This window comes from Apodemus sylvaticus, chromosome 17 (assembly GCF_947179515.1).
Source record: "Apodemus sylvaticus chromosome 17, mApoSyl1.1, whole genome shotgun sequence".
In the NCBI taxonomy this organism is placed as follows: domain Eukaryota; kingdom Metazoa; phylum Chordata; class Mammalia; order Rodentia; family Muridae; genus Apodemus; species Apodemus sylvaticus.
In genome coordinates, this window is record NC_067488.1 from 48,519,769 (window position 1) to 48,539,753 (window position 19,985).

At 51.2% G+C, this 19,985-nt stretch overlaps 1 protein-coding gene across 1 annotated transcript; it reads right to left on the minus strand.

Moving 5' to 3' along the window:
- Positions 1-1,954: 1,954 nt before the first annotated feature.
- Dnal4 (dynein axonemal light chain 4) lies at positions 1,955-15,298 on the minus strand. The gene is made up of 4 exons (XM_052161341.1): positions 15,200-15,298; positions 5,452-5,656; positions 4,088-4,171; positions 1,955-3,000 (listed from the first exon to the last, which is right to left on the minus strand). Exons 2-4 carry the CDS (start codon positions 5,518-5,520, stop codon positions 2,836-2,838), a joined length of 318 nt encoding a protein of 105 aa, XP_052017301.1. The 5' UTR covers positions 5,521-5,656; positions 15,200-15,298; the 3' UTR covers positions 1,955-2,835.
- Positions 15,299-19,985: the final 4,687 nt, after the last annotated feature.

The window sequence follows — 19,985 nt, forward strand, 5'->3', positions numbered from 1 at the left end:
GGCCCTCTACATTATTACATTTTTGCTTATTTATTCTGAGTGTATGCGTGCCAGAGTCTGTATGGAGGTCAGAGGACAACATAAGAGAGGAGGCCATTGTCTCTTACCATTGCGTGGGTCTTACAGATTGAGCCCAGGTCATCAGGTTTGGCAGCAGGCAATTCCCCGCCCCCTCAGCCATTGAGCCTGCCTCCACCTTTATTATTTGGGACAGGGTCCCTCATTGGCCTGAAACTTGCTAATATAACTGAGTTGGGTGGCCAGAGAGACCCAGAGATCCTCCTGTCTCAGCCTCTTCACCTCAGGGGTCACAGGTACATGCTGACACACCTGGCCTTTTACACAGGTTCTGGGGATCAAAATCAGGTCCTCATGCCCGTGCGGCAAGCGCCTTACTGAGCCATCTTCCTGTTGCTTGCTCTGCACATTTTACAAGGAGGTTTCACAACTTGGAATCTTGGCTTTTCAGCTGCCTCAGACTATAGTTGGGAGTCATGTGTGGCACATGTTAGCCGAGTCATTGAAGTCATAATAATAAATACTCCTTGTATGTACAGAAATAGTTATGATTTCTATGCTCCCCTTGTGTTGAACAAAAATTAAGGCTGTATCCTGGTTTCATTTTGCTGTTATAATAAAATAACCTCAGAAAAGTTTTAGGGAGAAAGGGATTATTTTAGATCTGAATTCCAGGTTATAGTCACTGTGGGGAGGTCTCTGCGAACTTGAAGCAGCCAGTCACATCCCAGTCACAGTCAAGAGCAGGCATCTTCTCCACTCTTACACTTTCAGGACCCCTTTCACAGTGGGCTGGGACTTCCCACATCCATGAACTTACTTAAGATAAGCTCCCACAGACATGCCACCGGTCGTCCCAATGTGGACAAGCCCTCAATGAGACTCTCTTCCCAAGTGATTCTACGTTATGTCGACAGCTAACACTAACCATTAGAGGTGTCATTAAGTAGTTAACTATGATTTTATGTGGGGGGAACAGGGAGAGGGGCACTTAGATTCTAGATGTAACTGTATCCTTTTCTAATGTCACCCTTAAACTATAATTGTTTCACATACTGTTAAGGGAGAAGATGAGGGGGAAGGGAGAGGGAGGGAAGAGGGAGGAGGAGGAAGAAGAGGAGGGGGAGGAGGGTACTGCCCAGAGAAGTACCCTGCTATGGTACCCTATCACCTACCTGCCTGACAGCGGTCACACAACCACACTCCCTGGGAGCAGGAAGGGGCCACTTGGTGATATGGGCTTGTGGCCTGTGGCCCTGTGATACTGTGGGTCAGGCACTACTTAGCCTCCTCCTGCCCGGAAGAGCCAGCATGAGCTGGTAGGGAAAGTGTCACAGCAGTGGCCAGCGCAAATCACTGGCGTGTCAACCGCAGATGCCCAGCAACCTCTGGGGCAAGGATCACACCCACTCTACAGACAAGCTGCTGAGGCTTAGGACGTAAGAGGGACAGATATGGGGACCTTGGGCCCACAAGCCCAGCCACCATTCCACCTTGGCTGCCGGCTAAGCCAGCCTCACTTGCCAGCACCCACGTGCGGCAGATTAAGGGATGAACAGATGCACAACAGGCGTTGATTAGCCGCAGCTATTCCAGGCTGGGGCCCCCTCACCGCCTCCTGAAGCACCCCCACCTGGTCGCCCCTTCCAGTCCCATGCACAGGGCTGTCCATCTCTCCAGCAGCCACCCCAATAGGGCCAAGGAGCTGCCTTCCACCCGGTTCAGGAAGGCTAATGCCCTGCTCACGTGCCCAGATGGCTGTGAGAACACTTGTCCAGGCCTGGGTCCTGTGCATATGCACACACACAGGCACACTCGCCCTCCCCAGGGGCCCTGGCCTTCGTCGAGCCATTGTCCAGTGGATCTGATAACTGGGCATGCAGTAGGGCAGAATGGAGCTCTTGCTCCAGGAAAGTTCAATACACCACAGACTAAGTTTAGTTTTTGGTCATTTTAATTGTAAAAACCAAGACGTTTATATAAATAAGACCGCTGTGTAAAATATGATTCACCCTTCTACTAAAACCCTTCTTCCCACACTCAAAAAGAATCTAGAAAAGCCAGCAAGGTAAGAAGTACAAATCGCATGCGGTCCCTGATGAAGTCCCTGGCAGGCCAGGTTTCCCTGCTAACGGGGCCTCACGGTGAGATCACTCCTGGCCCAGGTGGCTCACCGGGAGCTCAGCGACACTTTTGACAAGGTGCTCTACACCAAGGCCCTAGCTCTCAGCCATACAGCTGTTCTGGGGGAGGTGGTGTGAAAGGTTTATGTGGCCCGGGCTGGGAGAAGGGGACAGGAAGACTGTGATCCTCATGCCAAATCCAGGGCTGGGAACGGCTGGTCCAGTAAGATGTGGTGGTCTGTTCACCCCGGGTCAGGCTGGGGAAGGGGGAGGGAACTCCTTCCCCAGTGACAAGGAGAGACTTGCCCTGTGTCTCATGAGAGGAGCCTCATCTTTGGCTGACTCCACATGGCCACTAACAAGGGCAGTAGATACTTCTCAGCAGTCCTTGGGGCAGAAGGGCTTTGGGGCTGCTGGGATGGAAGGTGGGTCCAGTCCATTTCAAGGAGAAGAATCCCATGCCTCACCCCCTCACTTGCCACACACCACCCCTCATGCACACAGAGATGCCTGTCCACAGCACAGGCCTGGGAGTGGAGAGATCACCAGGCTGACACTCCGGGTGTGGCTCAGGAAACAGGTACACAAGGACTAAAGAAAAGCCTCGATTCTCCTCGAGAGCCAGGCTCTGCCTAGGGGAGCCTGGAGAACCCCCCAGCCCAGAGGATAGGCAGGAGGGCTGCAGGAATGGGGGTCAGGAGCACTTCCACACACACACAGCCAGGGTTCCCCCGAAGTACAGGTACAGGAGGTTCTTCACCTCATGGGTGATCTCAAACCCAAAACCCTCGCCGATCACCACATGCCAGGAGGAGCCGAACTTCTTGTCCATTGTCTCCTTGATCATCTTTGCAGCACTCTGGAAGGGAGAAGGTGCCGATGAGGGGTGTGAAAGGCACACGCCAGCTCCTACACCAGGAAGAAGCGTGGCACTAAGCTCTAGGCAGAAACAGGCTGCTGCCCCAGCCTGCCATCAGTCTGCCTGCCAGATCACCTCAGATGTTTCTATACATTCCCTCCTGCAGGGCAACAGCACCTGGACACCTGTCAGTCAGGAAGGAACTGGTGAAGGTTGGAAGAGATGTTGGCTTAAGGAAGGCTGGGCTGAGGGCTGGCTGTGTCACTCTGGGCTCCAGACCAGCACCAACACCCTCAACCGTAAACCAGAGAAAAGGGGCCCAAGGCTGTTGTGGAGCCCTGAGGAAATAAGAGAGTGCTCGGGTGAGGGCCGGGCAGGATGCCCTGAGAACAGCTGTTCCCAGCAGCTGGGGCAGGCCTCAGAAAGACCTGTCCGCAGTGGGACTCCACTCCCCGTGAAGGTGCTTCCCGAAAGCTTCCCTCAGCATGAAGGGGCTAGGGACACGGAGCATTCACTGTGTTCCCACAACTCAATAGCTCAGGGAAGAGGCGCCATCACCATCAGCCTGTAGAATAGGGCTCTAGGTTCAGAGGCGAGAAATGGTTTGTCTTGAGAACACAGCCGAGGAGGCTTGCAGATGGGATGTGGCCACACCCTCTTTTTCACCATGGTCTCATGAATGGCACTGCTGTACTGATCCCTGTGGCCACAGTCCCAGGACCTAGAGCAATACCTGCTGTGGAGCTGGGACTCCGCCCTTTCTGAATGGATGGATGAATTCATGGATAATGCCTGGCAAGCCCCTGCTCATGACTGGGATGAAGCCCTAGCCAACAGCCCACTTGAAGAGTCTGGGGCAGGAGTGGTGTGGAGACCCTGCTGGCTTCCCTCCCTCAGTGGCTGGGTGTGACCCTTGGTACCCTGGCTAGAGCCACCCTCCTCTCTCACTGGCCTTCTAGAATAGGGACCACCTCCAAACAAGGTTCTAGCTTTGTCCCAGCAGGACTGTGGACCTGGCTTCAAGGAGCCACCCTGTGACACGCAGGGTCACCAGAGGCATGAGGGTCGCCTGCACTGCTGCCAATACCTCATTGTTGTTGGAGAATTTCTCACAGGCTGTGACACAGAGCTCCATGGTTTCCACTCGCATCTCCTCTGGCATGTCCGAGTGCTAGAGACAGGCGGGGTGACAAACAGACAGAGGCTTAGCCGGGACCTGGCCTTCCTGGCCAGCCTCTCAGTTTTAAGCTCAAGGCATGGACACTAGGTGGCTTCCCTGGCCCAGCCTTGGGCAAGTGATTTATTCCTGGCTGGGGCCTACAGCTGGGGCGGAACAGGCATGATGGCAATGAGGGACAGGCTCCGGAGCCTGTGCTTCTCTGCCAGGGACATGTGTGGGAGGGAGCCCCGCCAGAGGAAGTGGCTCTCTCAGAGCCAGAAGTGAGGAGGACCCGGCCATTCCTGGGCCCTGCTCCCCTCTGCTCCTGGGCTCTTTTTTCTCAGCAGTTTGCCAGGTTCCTCTTCCTCCCATCTGGAGGCCTGGGCCTGTCTTATCCTCTCTGTTCAGCCAGGCCTTTCCTCCACACGGCTGGACCCTGCAGGGTGGGGGTGGGGCCATCCCCTCCTTGGGCTCTGGTCTCCCATGTCCCACTGCCCAGGTGGACCTCGCTCAGTTGTCTAAAGTTTCTGGCCAATTTCCTCGACTTCCTTCCGCTGGCATCCAGACCCCATCCTTCGTGAGCACCTTGGCCAGGCCCAGCCTCATGCCCCTACCACAGGGCTTGGCTACTGCACCTCTGTCACTGGCCAGTGGCGGTCTGAGCACTTTCCACTGAATCCACCACTCTTCTAAGAACAGTGAGCAACTTTTGAATGACCTGACACCCTACATCTGTCCCCTCACTGCTCCTTGGACCTCAGGACAGAAGCCACATTCCTCACCACGTTCCTCAAGCGGCTGACAGCTAGGCCTGCACAGGCTGACCCCAGCATCACTCTGCCCCTCACATCTGCCACTCCTCAAGTCAGCAATGTTGGTGAAGACAAACTTGTCCCACTCAACGTCCTGCTGGCTGCTTCTTTGAGGACAGATGCTTCCTCAGGTCCTTGCAAGGCCTGCCACCTGACCTGATGAGGGCCACTGACCTGACTTCTTCCAGGCACGGGCCTCTCTCTACCAGATCAGCTTTTCTTTATGGCACTTATGGCCTGCCATTGTGCAGGCCAGGCCATCATCTGCCCTGCTGGCCACCATCTCCATAGCGCCTAGACCACGCTCGGCAGACCGCAGGCAGCCTGAATATAACTGGTGATTGAATGAATGGATGAAAAATGAATCACTGTGACTGTTAATGTTTGGGGTGGAGCAGCAGAGCCCTGCGCTCCTCACTGCAAGCTCCACCCAGCTGCAGGCAGTGGGCTGGTGGCCACTTCCTCCCTCCTCAGGCTTACCCTGACCAGGGGGAAGGTCTGCAGCCTCTTATAGTCAGCCTCTTCTTTCTTCCCTTCAGTCTCTCCCATGATCCTCCCAGTGCGCCCTCAGGAGGAGAGTAGGGCTTTCAGGAGGTGCTGGGCCCAACAGTCACAGCGACCACGGGCTCGGGAAGCAGGCCTTGCCAACTTGGCAGGAGCAGAAAATGTCTTTCCCCAAGGGGTGCTGCAGAAAACAGGAAAAGCAGGAGGGAAGAGTTGGCTTCAAAACCACACATCACAAATTAGAAATGTCTCAGTGACAATCTGACACCTCCCATCTCAACGCCTCTGCCTCCTTTCCCAAATGGCCAGCATGTCTGCAGACGGAGGGTGAGTCAACCTGAGATGCTGCAAGAACACACTGTCATTGTCAAGACAGATCCTAACTGTGGGCCTGGCTCAGGATGGAGCTCAGAGCTGCCAGTTAGCAAGGGCAGTTTCTGAGTGCCAATGACAGCCTGTCTGGTTTGAAGGAAGCCAAATACACAGGTGATCACTGACAACTGGGGCCTGTTGCCAAGTGAGGGATCCTTTCTGCAGGACCCTGCTCTACAGAATAGGAACAGTGCTATGTGGTGGCCTTCTTGGCACACCAGGTTCCTGGACGATCCCTGACTACTCTCCTCGGAGCTATTAGGTCCTGTCTCGTCTAGCTGGACCAGGGCTGGAAGGCCCAGGTGCTGGTACCAATTCAGCCAATGACCAGCAGCACAGCCTGGGGCAAAGGAGTTCTCATCAGTCACAGGGTCACACCCATGACAGGAACTTAATGAGACAGGGCATTTGAAGCAGGCACCTGGGTGTCAGTCAGTCAGTGGCTGTTCCCTTCCTTTGGCCTCCAGGGGACTCAATGATAGTTCTAGACCTTCCCCCACCCATGACTCAAGACAGGGTTTCTAGACTCTTTCTAGACTTAATCTCCTCCCCACCAGACCAGGGCATCTAATGACAGGCAGGGCTTTTCATAGTCAGATGGCCTACAGCTTAAATGAGCTCCAGCCATGCAGAAGCCTGGGTGCTTCTTCATCCTAGAATGAAATTAAAGGGCTTCTTCTCTAAGGGGTACAACCGCGCATGCGTGCAAACCACTGCGGTGATGAACTGTTCTCAGCAGTTCACAGAGGACAAACGAGGCTACACATCGCAGGAGCATGCCTGAAATCTAGATCTCAATTAGATTTCACTGCAAGGCCACTCAATTCCAAGATGCCCAGCATGGGAACCAAGGGTTATAGACTTAAACTTGAAGACAGTGGTTGTCCAGGCTGGCTTGGAACTTTTGGGACTCAAATGATCCTCCTACTTCAGCCTGGGAATAGCTGGGAATACAGACACAGGCCTGTGACATGGACTGTCATGTGCCAGCCCCTCCCAGCACGACGTCTTTGTGTAGCAGCACTCCATGATGGGAGGCGGGAGAGCCACTACCTCTGGCCTGAGGTCACTCAGCTCAGGAGGAGCTACCGGCTACAGCGTTGCCCTGGAGCAGCTCCCTCACTTCAGGCGTGCGCATGCACGTACACACACACACACAGCGGGTCCTTGCTGCACACATGTGGCTCAGGTGACTTCAGTGACTTAAGTGATTTAAGTGCTCCACCTCCTTCTGAGTACCTGTGATCCTAGGGTGACTGCGATTTGGCCTGGCTGAGCACTGGGACTTCTGGGTACTCTTTCCAGGCTGCACTGTACTCTTAATTCACGCCTCCCCGATGCCCCCGTTGGTGCCCGCCCTTGGTGGATACCCTTGAGCAAGGCTCAAAGCTTGGCATGACTCCACCATTCCACGACACTGGTGTTTTCTGGCTTCCCAGGGGACAGATGGCTCCCCTTCGCTTCCAGCTTCGGGCATTTGTACAAGTCAGGTTTTAGCAGGTTTTGTTTGTCTCTGCATATGAGCTGGCTGTTTACCAAGCACAATCTCACTGCAGTTTTTGGTCAAGTTTCTTATTCCACACAATCCAGCGGGCCACTCACTCGTCTCTGCTCACCAGGGTTAAAGCCTGCCTCCCATCTCGCGCTCCCAGCTTCGCTAATGCCATTTCACTGGCTCCTGAGCCGCCCTCAGACGGCACGGCACGGGGTGCCAGGGCTCTCCACGTTGTTTACCTCTGAAAATCCCAAGTGGGAACAACTTAAAGTGTGGGCGCAGCTGCTCAGTACTTTGCACTCAAGTGTTTCAACTCAAGTTGATTCATCCTAGGAGCTAAGAAAGGCAGTCAGGCAGGGGACAGGGCGGGAGGTGGTGGTGACACAGAACCCAAGGTATATACCACCTTAAAGACCTATACCGACTCTATGGAGGCTCACAGGACTTCAGGGGCGCTACCAGAGCCCACTCTTCAGGAAAGTCCCCAGTGTAGTTCTCGGGAGCAACAGCATGGAGTGCAGGGTACCAAGTCAGGACATTTATGTCTGGGATTTCGGCTTGCTTAGGAGGTGGAAGGGCCCAAGTTCACTCCCTAACACTGCGAAACAGGTATACAAGCCACGAACCAATGGAGCACTGAAGTCTAGATGCCGGTTCTAGAAGAGAATGGTCCTCTGCCTACTTTCTTGGCTTTGGAGGCCTGAACAAGGGGCTGCAGCCAGGCCCCAGGTTTCTTCTTGGAGGTCGCTTTCTCCTTGGCAGGCCCACATAAGCCTCCTGTCAATGGTGTGAAGCACCCACTGTTGTGTAGTGCTGGTTGTTCTGCCCTCTAGGGGGCGCTCCTACCTCCAGCCAGGGCTCGGCCAACATCATTCAACCAAATATGTCATGGACCCTGACTCACACACATAGCTTTTCCTAATCACTCCATATTCTCCTGCCAATCTAACCGGGCAAAATGGAAGAGGAGGGACTGTTAGAGATGACGTGCTTCCACATAGAAAGGGAAGAGAGATTCACATGACCCTGTATCACTCCACTCTGGTGTAGCTCCAGTTCGTCAGCCACGATTAGCACACCCTGCTGAACGGATGCTTCCCAGAATAGCACAACTGGGGTTTTAATAACCTTATCAATCTCCTGTGTGAATGAGGACATGCCAGAGAGAGCATGCATCAGACCAGACCACACTTTAATAATGTAAGTGTGCCACAGCCAGCGTGCCAAAAGTTCAACCACATGCCATCTGGCCCATGGTGGCACTTGCTCTCCCTGCAGGACTCCTTGAGTGTCCCACATAACCTCATCCAGGACGTACACACAAGGCTGCCCCATAACCTTGTCAAAGCTAGTGCACCTGTCTGGGAAGTCCTTGTCCTTTGTGACACTGACCTTAAATCACCATTGGTTACTCTGTTTCTGAGTATTTGAGAGAATTTTTTGTTGTTTTTTTTTTTTTTTTTTTTGAGACAGGGTTTCTCTGTGTAGCCCTGGCTGTTCTGGAATTCACTCTGTAGACCAGACTGGCCTCGAACTCAGAAATCCACCTGCCTCTGCCTCCCAAGTGCTGGGATTAAAGGCGTGTGCCACCACTGCCCGGCTTGAGGAGAATCTTTAAGAGGACATGATCTCTGGAAAGTAAAGCCAAAAGTATCTGCCAACTGTACATGTGTGCTAACACTTAACGCTTGCAACATTCCTGGCCTTTAGGCTTATCCACTACATAGCCAAGACACTACAGGACGCTTAGCATGTGCCTGGTAGTTTGGGAAACAGTGTTTCCAAAGGCAGGTTCAGCAGATGGGTCTGAATTCACACCTGTTCTGACTCTGACAAGTGCTCATCAGGACACGGGGACTGAGCAGGCTCTACCTCACGGGAAGGATCAGCAGCTGTTGCTGGGTGGCAGTTAGGGGACCTTTGCCACAGTGTTTCGCCAAGCACACTGTTACTTCCCCATTCCCACTGAGGGTCAGCCTTGGCCATAGCACCGGAGGAAAAGTCAGGAGGCCACCAGTGAAGCCTGGTTGAACGATGGAGGCAGTGGCATGGCTACATTCACATTTGCGGCTTCATCTCCTCACTACAAGGACTCCCCAGTGACCCAGCTTCCGACCCTCAGGCCTCTAAAAAGGAAGCATAAGGCATCGGAGCTCACGGAACTCACAGAGCTGGCCTGAGAGTGCACAGCCAACATTTGCAGGGCCAGGATGTGAGTCCGATCCAGTCTCCTGATTTCACCTTCAGTGAGATAACTCCAAGACTGGCATCTTCCAGGTCAGCCACCTGTTGTGCCTGCCTCCCACCTCTACCAACAGGGAGTGGGTCCTGTGACCACCACAGTCAGCAGAGTAATGATTGGGAGGAAAAAAGGCAGTTTGGTTCAATATGACTAAGTAGCTGGTGTTGGTTCAAACTCCTAGAGTCTGACCTAGAGTAGTTTATTTTAGGCATATTTAACAATAACACAGTATGGTGAAAATTTTCTTGGTGGTAATTAACTCAATCCCACACACTCAATAAAGTTTAAGGCGTGACTGCATCAACTCTTTGTAAGATACATGTGACGTTCTCCATAAAGATGGTTCTGTAGACTGACAAACTCATGATTAGGGTCTTGGGGAAGATCCAGTGTGATCTCAGCTACACAGATAGGACAACAGTCCCCAGGCTATTAGCCATGTCTGCTTCCAGCCTTCTGGGCAGGATATCAGGTTATACAATCCTTCCTTTGAAGAAGTCACCTTGTGTGCTTAATATTCCAGGTTCTCTGGTGCTTATTTGCAACCACAAGGACCTCTGTGGCGCCCACATCTCTCCCTTTTTAATGTTTTAAGGAGAAAATTGTGGCTTTAATAGAGGCCAATGTTGAATGCCTCACCTGCATAGCTAGTCTATTATTAGCAAGCATAAGAGAATTAATTATAAGACTAGCCAACAGAGGACCAAGGAAAGGGGAAGCCATCTCAACCATGCTGGCCATTCAAAGATCACTTGAGAGATACTGTTTATCTCTTTATGCAAAATATTACCATTGATAGTATGAGAAAAGTCAGGCACATTAAAGCAATACATGCTTTAAGTAAGTCTTGGTAACCAAGATTATGCTTGAGCAACAGCTGATCTACAGTAGCTCTTTGCAAAACTGTGGCTTCTCCAGGCCTCCCCCATGCCCACCCAGGGGACATGCATCGGGCACCCTGGTCATCATATCACTGCCTTTTCTGACATGTCTGCCCTCTGCCTCTACAAACAAATGAGAACAAAGCTGACAAGGTGAGGAAAAGGGGTCCGGGACACCAACAGTCAGGTCAGGTAAGGCGAGGAGAAGGGTTACTAGGTCAGGCCAGAGTGAGGCGCAAGGCCAGGGCTGCGGAGCTGCCATGCTCCGATCTGACTGTAAGAACATCAGATTCATCTAGCTGGGTGTGGTGGCACATTCCTGTAATCACAGCACTCAGAGGCCAGCCTGGCCTATAAAGTAGATTTCAGACCAAACAAGGCAACAGACCCAGACCCTTCTTCTCCCAACCCCTCCCTGCTTGACTTTTCAGAGACAGGCTTTCCCTGAGTAGCCCTGACTCTTCTGGGACTTGCTCTGTAGACCCGGCTGCCCTCATACTCACAGAGATCCACCTGCTTCTGTCTCCAGAGTGCTGGGATTAAAGGTGCGCGTCACCAACACCTGGCATGAGACCTTGTCTTTTTTTTTTTTTTTTTTGGTTTTTCAAGACAAGGTTTCTCTGTGTAGCCCTGGCTGTCCTGGAACTCACTCTGTAGACCAGGCTGGCCTTGAACTCAGAAATCCACCTGCCTCTGCCTCTGCCTCCCAAGTGCTGGGATTAAAGGTGTGCTGGTGAGACCTTGTCTTAAAAAACTTTTCTTAAAGTAAAAAGAAGGAAGGATGGAAGGAGGGCAGACAGGCAGGCAGGCAGGCAGGCACAGGGAGGCTAGCCAGCCATCATGTGCTGTAAACCAGAGACAGTAAGATTGACAGGAAGGAGGGGGCAACTTCAGTCCTTAAAAAAAGTTACCTTTCTACATATTCAAAAGCTGTCCTGTTTGCTTTTAAAAGGTCTTTACTTTCTCTCAGTCACACTGAGGCCCAGGGAAAAACTTCCTTACGATTCAATCTTGGAGAGGGAGGAGGAAGAGAAGTGAAGGGGAGGAAAGGTGGGATTGGAAGAGACATCTGTTGACTCTGAGCTAGGCGACTCAACATTCTTTGTCCAACACCTCGTGCTAACTGACAGTGACTCACACTGTACACCCCCACGGACATACCCAAATTCGGATGCGTTCCTAAACATTTCCGTAGGAAACAAGTGTAATAAAAAGTCATGGCAGCCGTGGACTCTGCACAGAGCAGCTGCTTATGGCACGGTTAGTAGGCCCCACCCCACTTCTTTTCTCAGCAGAACAGATTTGAACAAAAGGCATTAAAGGTGACGCTATCACAGGATCAAACTGCACACAGCACTGATTTATTTCCTAGGAAACCATTGACAATTGCTCATCAGCGGTCACATCTTACAAGTGCTCACAATCTCACCATGTGTCCTGAGTCCAGACAAGACCCCACAGCTCGAGGATGCTGTCTCGTTTACTGTCCCAGAATGAGTATTCCAGTGGCAGGCACACGGCAGGAGTCCAAAAGATATCCAAAATATAACTAAAGTATATTCCAAATGCCTCCTGGGAGGGGAGAGGGCCATTCAAAGCCATCCAATAATACTAAGGATAAAAGCACTGCAACCAGGATGGCTCAGCTGGGTTTGCCGCTGAGGATCTGAGTTCGGATCCCCAAAATCCATGTTAACAGCTGGGTGCAGAGCTGGAAAGATGACTCCCCAAGTCAAAGTGTCTGCAGCATAAGTTGGACACCTGAGTTCAACCTCCAGAACCCAGGTGAAGGGAGAGACCCAGCTCCAAAAAGTTCTCTGACCTCCACACGCACACTGGGGGAGTGTGTGCATGCTTGCACCCCCCCCCCCATGCGTGAGTGCACACAGCCACAGGTGTTTGGGTATTGTGCTATGTACCTGTAATCCTAGAGCTGGGGACACAGGGACAGGAGGATCCTGGGGCTCGTTGGCCAGCCAGTATAGTCAATTGGTGAGTTATAGGTTTGAAGAGAGACCCTGTCTAAAAAAACCATAAGGTGGCGCGTGACTGAGAAAAATGCCAGTCATCCATCTTTGACCTCCATAGGCATGTACAAACGTGTGCACAGGTACCCTGCACATGGAACATGTAAACACACACACAATTTTTAAAAACACGTATTTACTTAACACTGATCTTCAGTCAGAGCCCAGGAGAGGGATTCTACACACAGGCTTTCAAAAATTCATCACTCCCCGCAAAACCTGTCAGACAGACACAATTTATTCTCCCTGTGTCACTACTGATGAGCACATGGGCTGAGCAAAGCAAAGTGGCTTTCCATCCAGCTGACACATGGAGGCCCAGAGCCCCACACCAAGTGCACATGACTTCAAGACGACCATTTTTTTTTCCTTTTCTTTTTTTCTTATTTTGATTTGGTTTTTTCGAGATAGGGTTTCTCTGTATAGCCCTAGCTGTCCTGGAACTCACTCTGTAGACCAGGCTGGCCTCAAACTCAGAAATCCTCCTGCCTCTGCCTCCCACAGTGCTGGGATTAAAGGTGTGCACCACCACCACCCAGCCGAGACAGGGTTTTTCTGTGTAGCCCTGGCTGTCCTGGAACTCACTCTGTAGACCAGGCTGACCCTGAACTCAGAAGTCCACCGCCTCTGCCTCCCGAGTGCTGGGATTAAAGGCGTGTGCCACCACTGCCTGGCAAGACCACACTTTTAACAACTCCACTATAGCTAAGCAAGAGGCAGCACTGCCCGCATAGAATTTCCAGCAGGTATGAAAACTGACCCGGGAGTTGTGGTCCTTGGCAGAAAGGCATGAAGAAAATTCTGTCATGTGGGCATGGGAGGAGGAGACTCCAGACAGAGGAGCAATGCAAGGGTCGCAAGAGAAAATTCAAGACTTCCCAGGCCTGGGAGAAAGAACACAATGGAGAAAGAAGAAAGAAGCTGGGCTGGCTTGGAAGTGCAGAGAGCCCTTAAACCCAGGCGTAAAAGCGTGGATCTTGGTTCTGCTCTCACAGAGCACAGGCTAGCCTAGAACTCCCTGAACAATTGAGGCTGACCTTGAACTCCTGATACTGCAGATACGACCAAGCACTAGGGATGCAAGCATGCACCATCCTCGCCTGGCTTCTTGGAACTTCAGGGTGGCTGGGAGCACAGAGGTTGGGGAGTTGGCTTGACAGGGACAACAGCTACGGAGCTACAGCGGAAGCCCAGATAACAGGCCTAAGAGACCACAATGGTCTCAGGAATGGGAAGGGTGTAATACCCCATGGAGACAGACTCAAGGTGAAGTTGATAACTGTCTCAGTGGAATGGGCCTACCAGAGCATGGAAGAAACCGGGAGAACAGATGGGCAGGTGGAGGCAAGGCCAGCTTGATGCTAGCAGCTGGCAAAATGCAAATGGAGACATTTAGTCAGGAGTAAAAGATGGCTGAGTTATGGAGGGTTGGAAAAGGGAAGCTATAAATCTAGCCCTAACCTCTTCCAATTTCCTCACCCCACCCTCAACCCCAAAAATCCCTAGCCACAAAGTACAGGGGGAGAGCAGAGCCAGAGAGCAGGCCTGAGGTTCATCTGTAGACAGTGGATAGATATTAAGTGGGATACTGCACAGGAAAGCACTGGGCTCCTCCCAGGAGGGAAAGCGTAAGGCAGTTAACAGACAAAAAGAAGCAATTAGGAGGTGGGATAGAGGAAATGGGTCGGTTTATAAAGTGCTTGCTACACAAGCAGGAAGACCAGAGTTTTCTTCCCAGCACCCGTGTAAAAGACTGTATATGGTGGTCACACCTGTGACCCCAGCATTGGAGAGGCAGCTGGAAGGATCGACCCTTGGAGCACATTCATTGGTCATGTAGCCCGATTGTGAGCTCCTGGCATCAATGAGGGAGACCCTGTCTCAAACAATACGGTGGAGAGTGATTGAGTAAGACACCAAATGCTGACTTCCAGCCTCCACTTGACACTGCAGACACAGGAACGAATACCCACACAGAAAAAAAAAGCATATTAGCAAGTACGGAATCTACACTGGAGTGGGCCCTTTGTACTTTGAATTGCCAAAGGAGATGAGCTTCAGACTACTGGCTTTATAGATGCACTGACGGGTGCCCAGAGAGATCTCAGGTAATTCTTACAAATGGGAATCCAACTTAGGTTCGCCAAGTTCTTTGCATTACATAAAAGGAAAACACATCCTAAGGGGCGCTGACAGTTGAGTCCAAGAACGTCATAACATCATCCTAGGACGTCAAGAGTTCAAAAGGCCTTTGCGACCATTCAACCCAATTTCGACTTTATGGATGGGAAGACTGAGTCGTGCCCCCCAACCCCCGGACAATAGTCAGCCTAGAATCCCAGAGTGTCGCCAAATCTCCAAACCAAGTCGTCTGGGACGAGGTGATTTACATCACCAGTCAGCAGCGAGGTGGTGCGGGGACAAAGTGCTGCGGGAGTCAGAACAGGGAGGATGCGACGGCATGGGGCTAAACAGCTCCCAAGATGAGTGAGGAGGAACGGCCTAGAGTGGTGGTGGTACGCAATGTCACTGCTGAGCTCCGCGGTCCCCTACGTGGGACAAGGGGAGGTCCTGGGCCGGGAACCGCGGGCTGGGGGCCTAGGTGGAGCCTCGCGTTGGGCCAGGCCTTGTCCGCCCCGCGCATCCTCCCGCCTCCCTCAGGGCCAGTCCTCCCCGCCGCGCTGCCCGCCGCACTCTGCGGCCTCACCTGCTCCCGCGGGGGCCGGAGCCGAGGCCGCTGCCAGCGCACCCCGGCCAGGGTTGTCAAGGAGTGAGCAAGAGTGTCTTAGCAACCATCACGGAAGTCCCGTCCCGTCACCGGACGTTGATAGCAATTTCACTTATTATTGGTGTAGAGAAGTGCCAATTAATTCCGAGGGGGCCTAGGAGGCCGCAGCTTGCGCGAGGGGCGTGGCTTAAAGACCGAGGAGGTGGGGCTTCGCTCATAGTCGTCTATAGGCTGCCGGAGCCGCTGCCGACAGGCAGAAGTAGTCTTTGTAGGAGAACTAACTTCACAAAGCTGTATTGCCCTGGGAGTTTTCGACATCGAAAATGACAAATACAGTTTATTGGTGTCGTGACGCTGATCTGCTATTTTACAAGGACCGCAAAAGCCTGATAGCAACCAGAATTTGTAATGTTTTAGTGCTTTATAGTGACTGTCTCATTGATTGTCAACACAGTACTTACCGTTAACACCATCTGCGATCCCTTCTGAACCAATGCATAGAACTAGAGAGACTGAAGGAAAGAATCAAGGAATAACCTCGGAGAAGGAACCCAGATCTTTCCCTTGTGCAAACCTTCCAGAGTTGCCTTGCCCTAGGACCTAGAAGACACCTGTATCTTTAGATGCAGTTGTCTGGAACCTGCTTCTGATTCTTGGAAAGAAATGATCAAAGAATGTTAGAGCAGTTTGCTGAGGAGAAGGTGGGGAGGAAGAATGGATCAGAGGGTCAGTGGAATACCCCATAATTTAAACATTTACTCTACGCTTAACTTATGAATGAAGCCCCACTAGTTGGTGATTCCGGGGAAGGCACAGTCCAGCAGGTAGAGAGCCACGAGAAGAAATGGAATCATTTGTGGCTGGTGAGATGGCTCAGTGGTTAAGAACACTGACTGCTCTCCCGAAGGTCCTGAGTTCAAATCCCACAAACGACATGGTGGCTCACAACCCTCCGTAATGAGATCTGAAGCCCTCTTCTGGTATGTCTGAAGACAGCTACAGTGTATTTACATATAATAATAAATAAATCTTTTTTTTTTAAAGAAATGGAATCATTTATTTGGCATGCTTTTATAGCAGAGTCTGGTGGGGTACTGTTTCTTTTAAGTGTGACACACAAGATGACCAGAAGGCTAATGCAAGTGGGACAGCAGGTTGCCTAGGGAACAGAGAACCGTGGAACAGCAGTAGCTCCAGGAGGCCTGGGTGCAGGGTCAACGTAGTAGGTCAAGTAGAGGTGAAGACAAAGAAGGATGCAGTAGCAGAAGGAGGGTTTGAGACACAACTGCCCCCTGGCATGAGGTGAGATAGAGCACAGTAGTTGCTGGAGAGAGCAGTATCTGATCGCCCTGATCTGGGACACTGGATTAACCCTAGTCTGAGTGTGCAGACAGAGAACACACACCGGGCTTGGTTTGAGACTTGGCAGCGTGAATTCAGCTAAGCCCATGCCAGCTCCTAGCTTGTCTCCCTGGAAAGTTCTGTCTGTGGTGAGTTTTACTCAGCCTCCAAATTTCCTCTATTCTCTTTTCCAACTTTCTCCAGGAGACAGAGGGCAGCCTTTGAGGGGGATGATGCTCTCGCTTCTGTCGCTTACACAAACGACTCCCTGAAGGGGTCCTTGTTTGCCATCTTCTCTTTCTCGCCTCCCATTCATTCTTCCGCCCACCACAATCTGGCTTCCACTCCCACGATGTCTCTGAAATTCCCTTTCTCATGGTTACCAGTGACCTTCTGAGAAGCAGCAGCAATTGTTAGACCTTCTCCCTTGCCGGCAGTACCAACTGCAAAAACCTTCACACAGTTCCCCATCACAGAGGTAGTTCGTATAGATCTTTCTGCGGTGCAGATTCCAGGATCTCCTGCAAGGGAATGGAGGAGCGTGGGTTTTTTTACAGGCTGTCTTGTGCACTCTGAGCGCCATTGGGTAATAGAGCACCTAGCTCTCTTGTGTCCCCCAGATCTCTAATTCATTTTTGGATCCCATCTTGGGCTCTTGCTTTGGTCCTTAACATGAATGTGTTTTCCTGATAAGTGGTTATGGTTTGGATATGAAATGTCACCCATGGGCTTATAGTTTGCTCATTTACTCTCCAGCTGGTAACACTGTTGGGGAAGGCTGTAGAACCTTTGGGACATCAGACCTAGCTGCAACTGGGGAGCAGGCCTTGAAGGTTACAGCCCTACCTTGTCCTGCCCTGCTTCCTGCCTCCCTCTCGGCTATTGGAGCCACCAAGACACAGGAGCCATGTCCTGGTCAGCATATTTTCCCTCCCTATTATAATAGATAATACTTCTGGATTTTGAACCAGAAGGAGCTTTTTTTTTTTTATACAGGGATTTTCTGTTCTAAAGCTTAGACCAGGCTGGTATTCAGCTCGCAGATCTGCCTGCCTGGGTCTCCTAAGTGCTGGGATTAAAGGCATCTGCCACATGCCTAGCTACATTGTCTTTGTTTAAATTGCTTCTGCCAGATACTTTGTTAGACTGACAAGAACAATAATATCTCCTCTCCCTTTGCTTGCTTTCTCATCCAGTGGGGTTCTAGTACTTACTGGAACTGTCGGTGGGAGATGGGGACCCTGTGGGAAATGGGGACCCTGGAAGTGTCCCCTTCTTCCAGGGAGTGGTGCTTCTGATGTGTGCCTTGCTGAGAAATGCTGTTTTACAACTGTCCCTTGGGACTCTTCAACCCACAGCTCCCTTTATCCTTGTCCTTTTAGATCAACAGTTCTCAACCTATGGCTCGTGACCCCTTTGGAGGTTGTACCACTCTTTTACAGGGCTTGCTTAAGTCCATGGGAAAACACATTACAATTTGTAACAGTAGCAAAATTACAGTTATGAAGTAGCGATGAAAATAATGTTATGCTTGGGGGAATCTCCATAGCAGAGGAACTGTATTAAAGTGTCTCAGCCTTAGGAAGGTTGAGGACAACTGAGCTAGATCTTGATTGCTCTTGTCTTTTCTTCCCACGGTGCCCAGATGTCCAGCGGCATCCTGGATGCCTCTGCCAGAGTGGCCCACAAGCTTTTCAAAGTAGCACATCTCCAGCTTGTTCTCCCCACATTCCCCACCTGGGTAAATGACTGCACTCGCTACTTAGTCACCTCTATCAGACACCAAGCTGTCACCTTTCTCCACCCTAGCAAACTCAGGCCAGTGACTGGGCTGCTAGTCCTCAGTCTTGTCTCCTCACAGGGCTGTCCCAGCACAGCAACATAGCTGGAGCCATTGTTGTAGAAACAAAGCTTCCTTCCCAGGCTGCAGTCTCTAGCCTTGCCCTTCCCTAGTCCTTGATTCCAGTCAATGTGCACCTTCCCAAACCCACGTCACATCCTTGTTTAGTAGCTCTTTCAGTCACCCTACAGTGAGATCAAGTAACTGTCCCAGGTTGGAAGTCAGGGCTCGCCTTCCTCCTGCTTCAAGCCCCTAGCTGTACAAAGTAGGAGAAACCTGACACACCAGGCTCCTCCTCTGCTGAAGGCTGCTTCTCACTGACCTCTCTGCTTCCGGGCCCCTGTGTTCTCCCCTGGCTCTCTCTTCTCCTGCTCTGCTCACATGAGCCTACACACTCTTGGCATGAGGCTCCAAGGTAAACATAAGTGCAATGGTTCTCCCCTCTCTGCATGTTGCTGAAATCTCCTATGTGTCCATCCCGTGGCTAGATTCCCTCTCCTGTGCACTCCAGGCCAAGGTCCTGACAGGGAGCAGGTGTCCTGAGGTCCCTTGATGCTTGACTTAGAGGGCTCGGTGGCAGGGAGGTGTCTCTGCTCTCAGACCTACCGCTGGATTGAGGAATTCATCACACACATGCATGCTTAGTGGAGGAGGGGAAATAAAGAATCAGGCCTCCCCTCCCCCCCTCTTCTAGAACAGAGCTGGCTTTAAACCAGTCTGACAAACAAGGAGTTCTATTTCTTATTCCCTCCGCACTGAAAGATAACCGCCATTCTGAGTCTGTTTTTCATTTTTTGCCAAATCTCTCCCTTTCTCTCTCTCTCAATTTCTCAATGAAGAAGCATTTGGGAGGCTGACCTGGAATCTCAGCATTTGGGAGACTGAGAGAGAAGTATCTAGGGTTCAAGGTCAGCCTTGGCTGCATAGTGAGGCCTTGTCTCAACAACAGCAACACAAATAAATCTGTTCATAACTTAAAGTGTATTGTATCAAACCACTGGTTGCTGGATACTTTTGATTCCAGCACTTAGGAGGCAGAGATGGCTACAAAGTAAGACCCTGACTCAAAAAAGAAAGAAAGAAAGAAAGAAAGAAAGAAAGAAAGAAAGAAAGAAAGAAAGAAAGAAAGAAAGAAAGAAAAAAGAAAAAGAAAATAAAAAGTGTATCACATCATTCAGGAGCATTAGTTATGAATTCCTCTTTTTGTTACTAACATGTACTTTATTCTCAGTATAGATTTCTAGAATTTTTAAGACTGGATTTTGTTCCTGCACAAGGTGAGTTAATACATTGCTTTTCTACTGCTTCCATAACAAACGATGCTGAGGTCAGTGACTTAGGAGCACAGACCGATCGTCTGCTGGCTCTGGAGGTCTGAAATGAGTCTACTGGGTTAAAGATCAAGTCGTCCATAGAGCTGTGTCCCTTCCAGGTCCCAGGGAAGGCTGTGGCCTTTCCTTTTCCAACCAGTTGTAAAAAAATAACACTAAAGGGCACTGGAGGCAGGGCTCAGTGGTGAAGAACTCTCCCAGTCTTCCAGAGGAGCCAAATTCAGTTCCCAGCACCTACATGCTGCCTCACAAC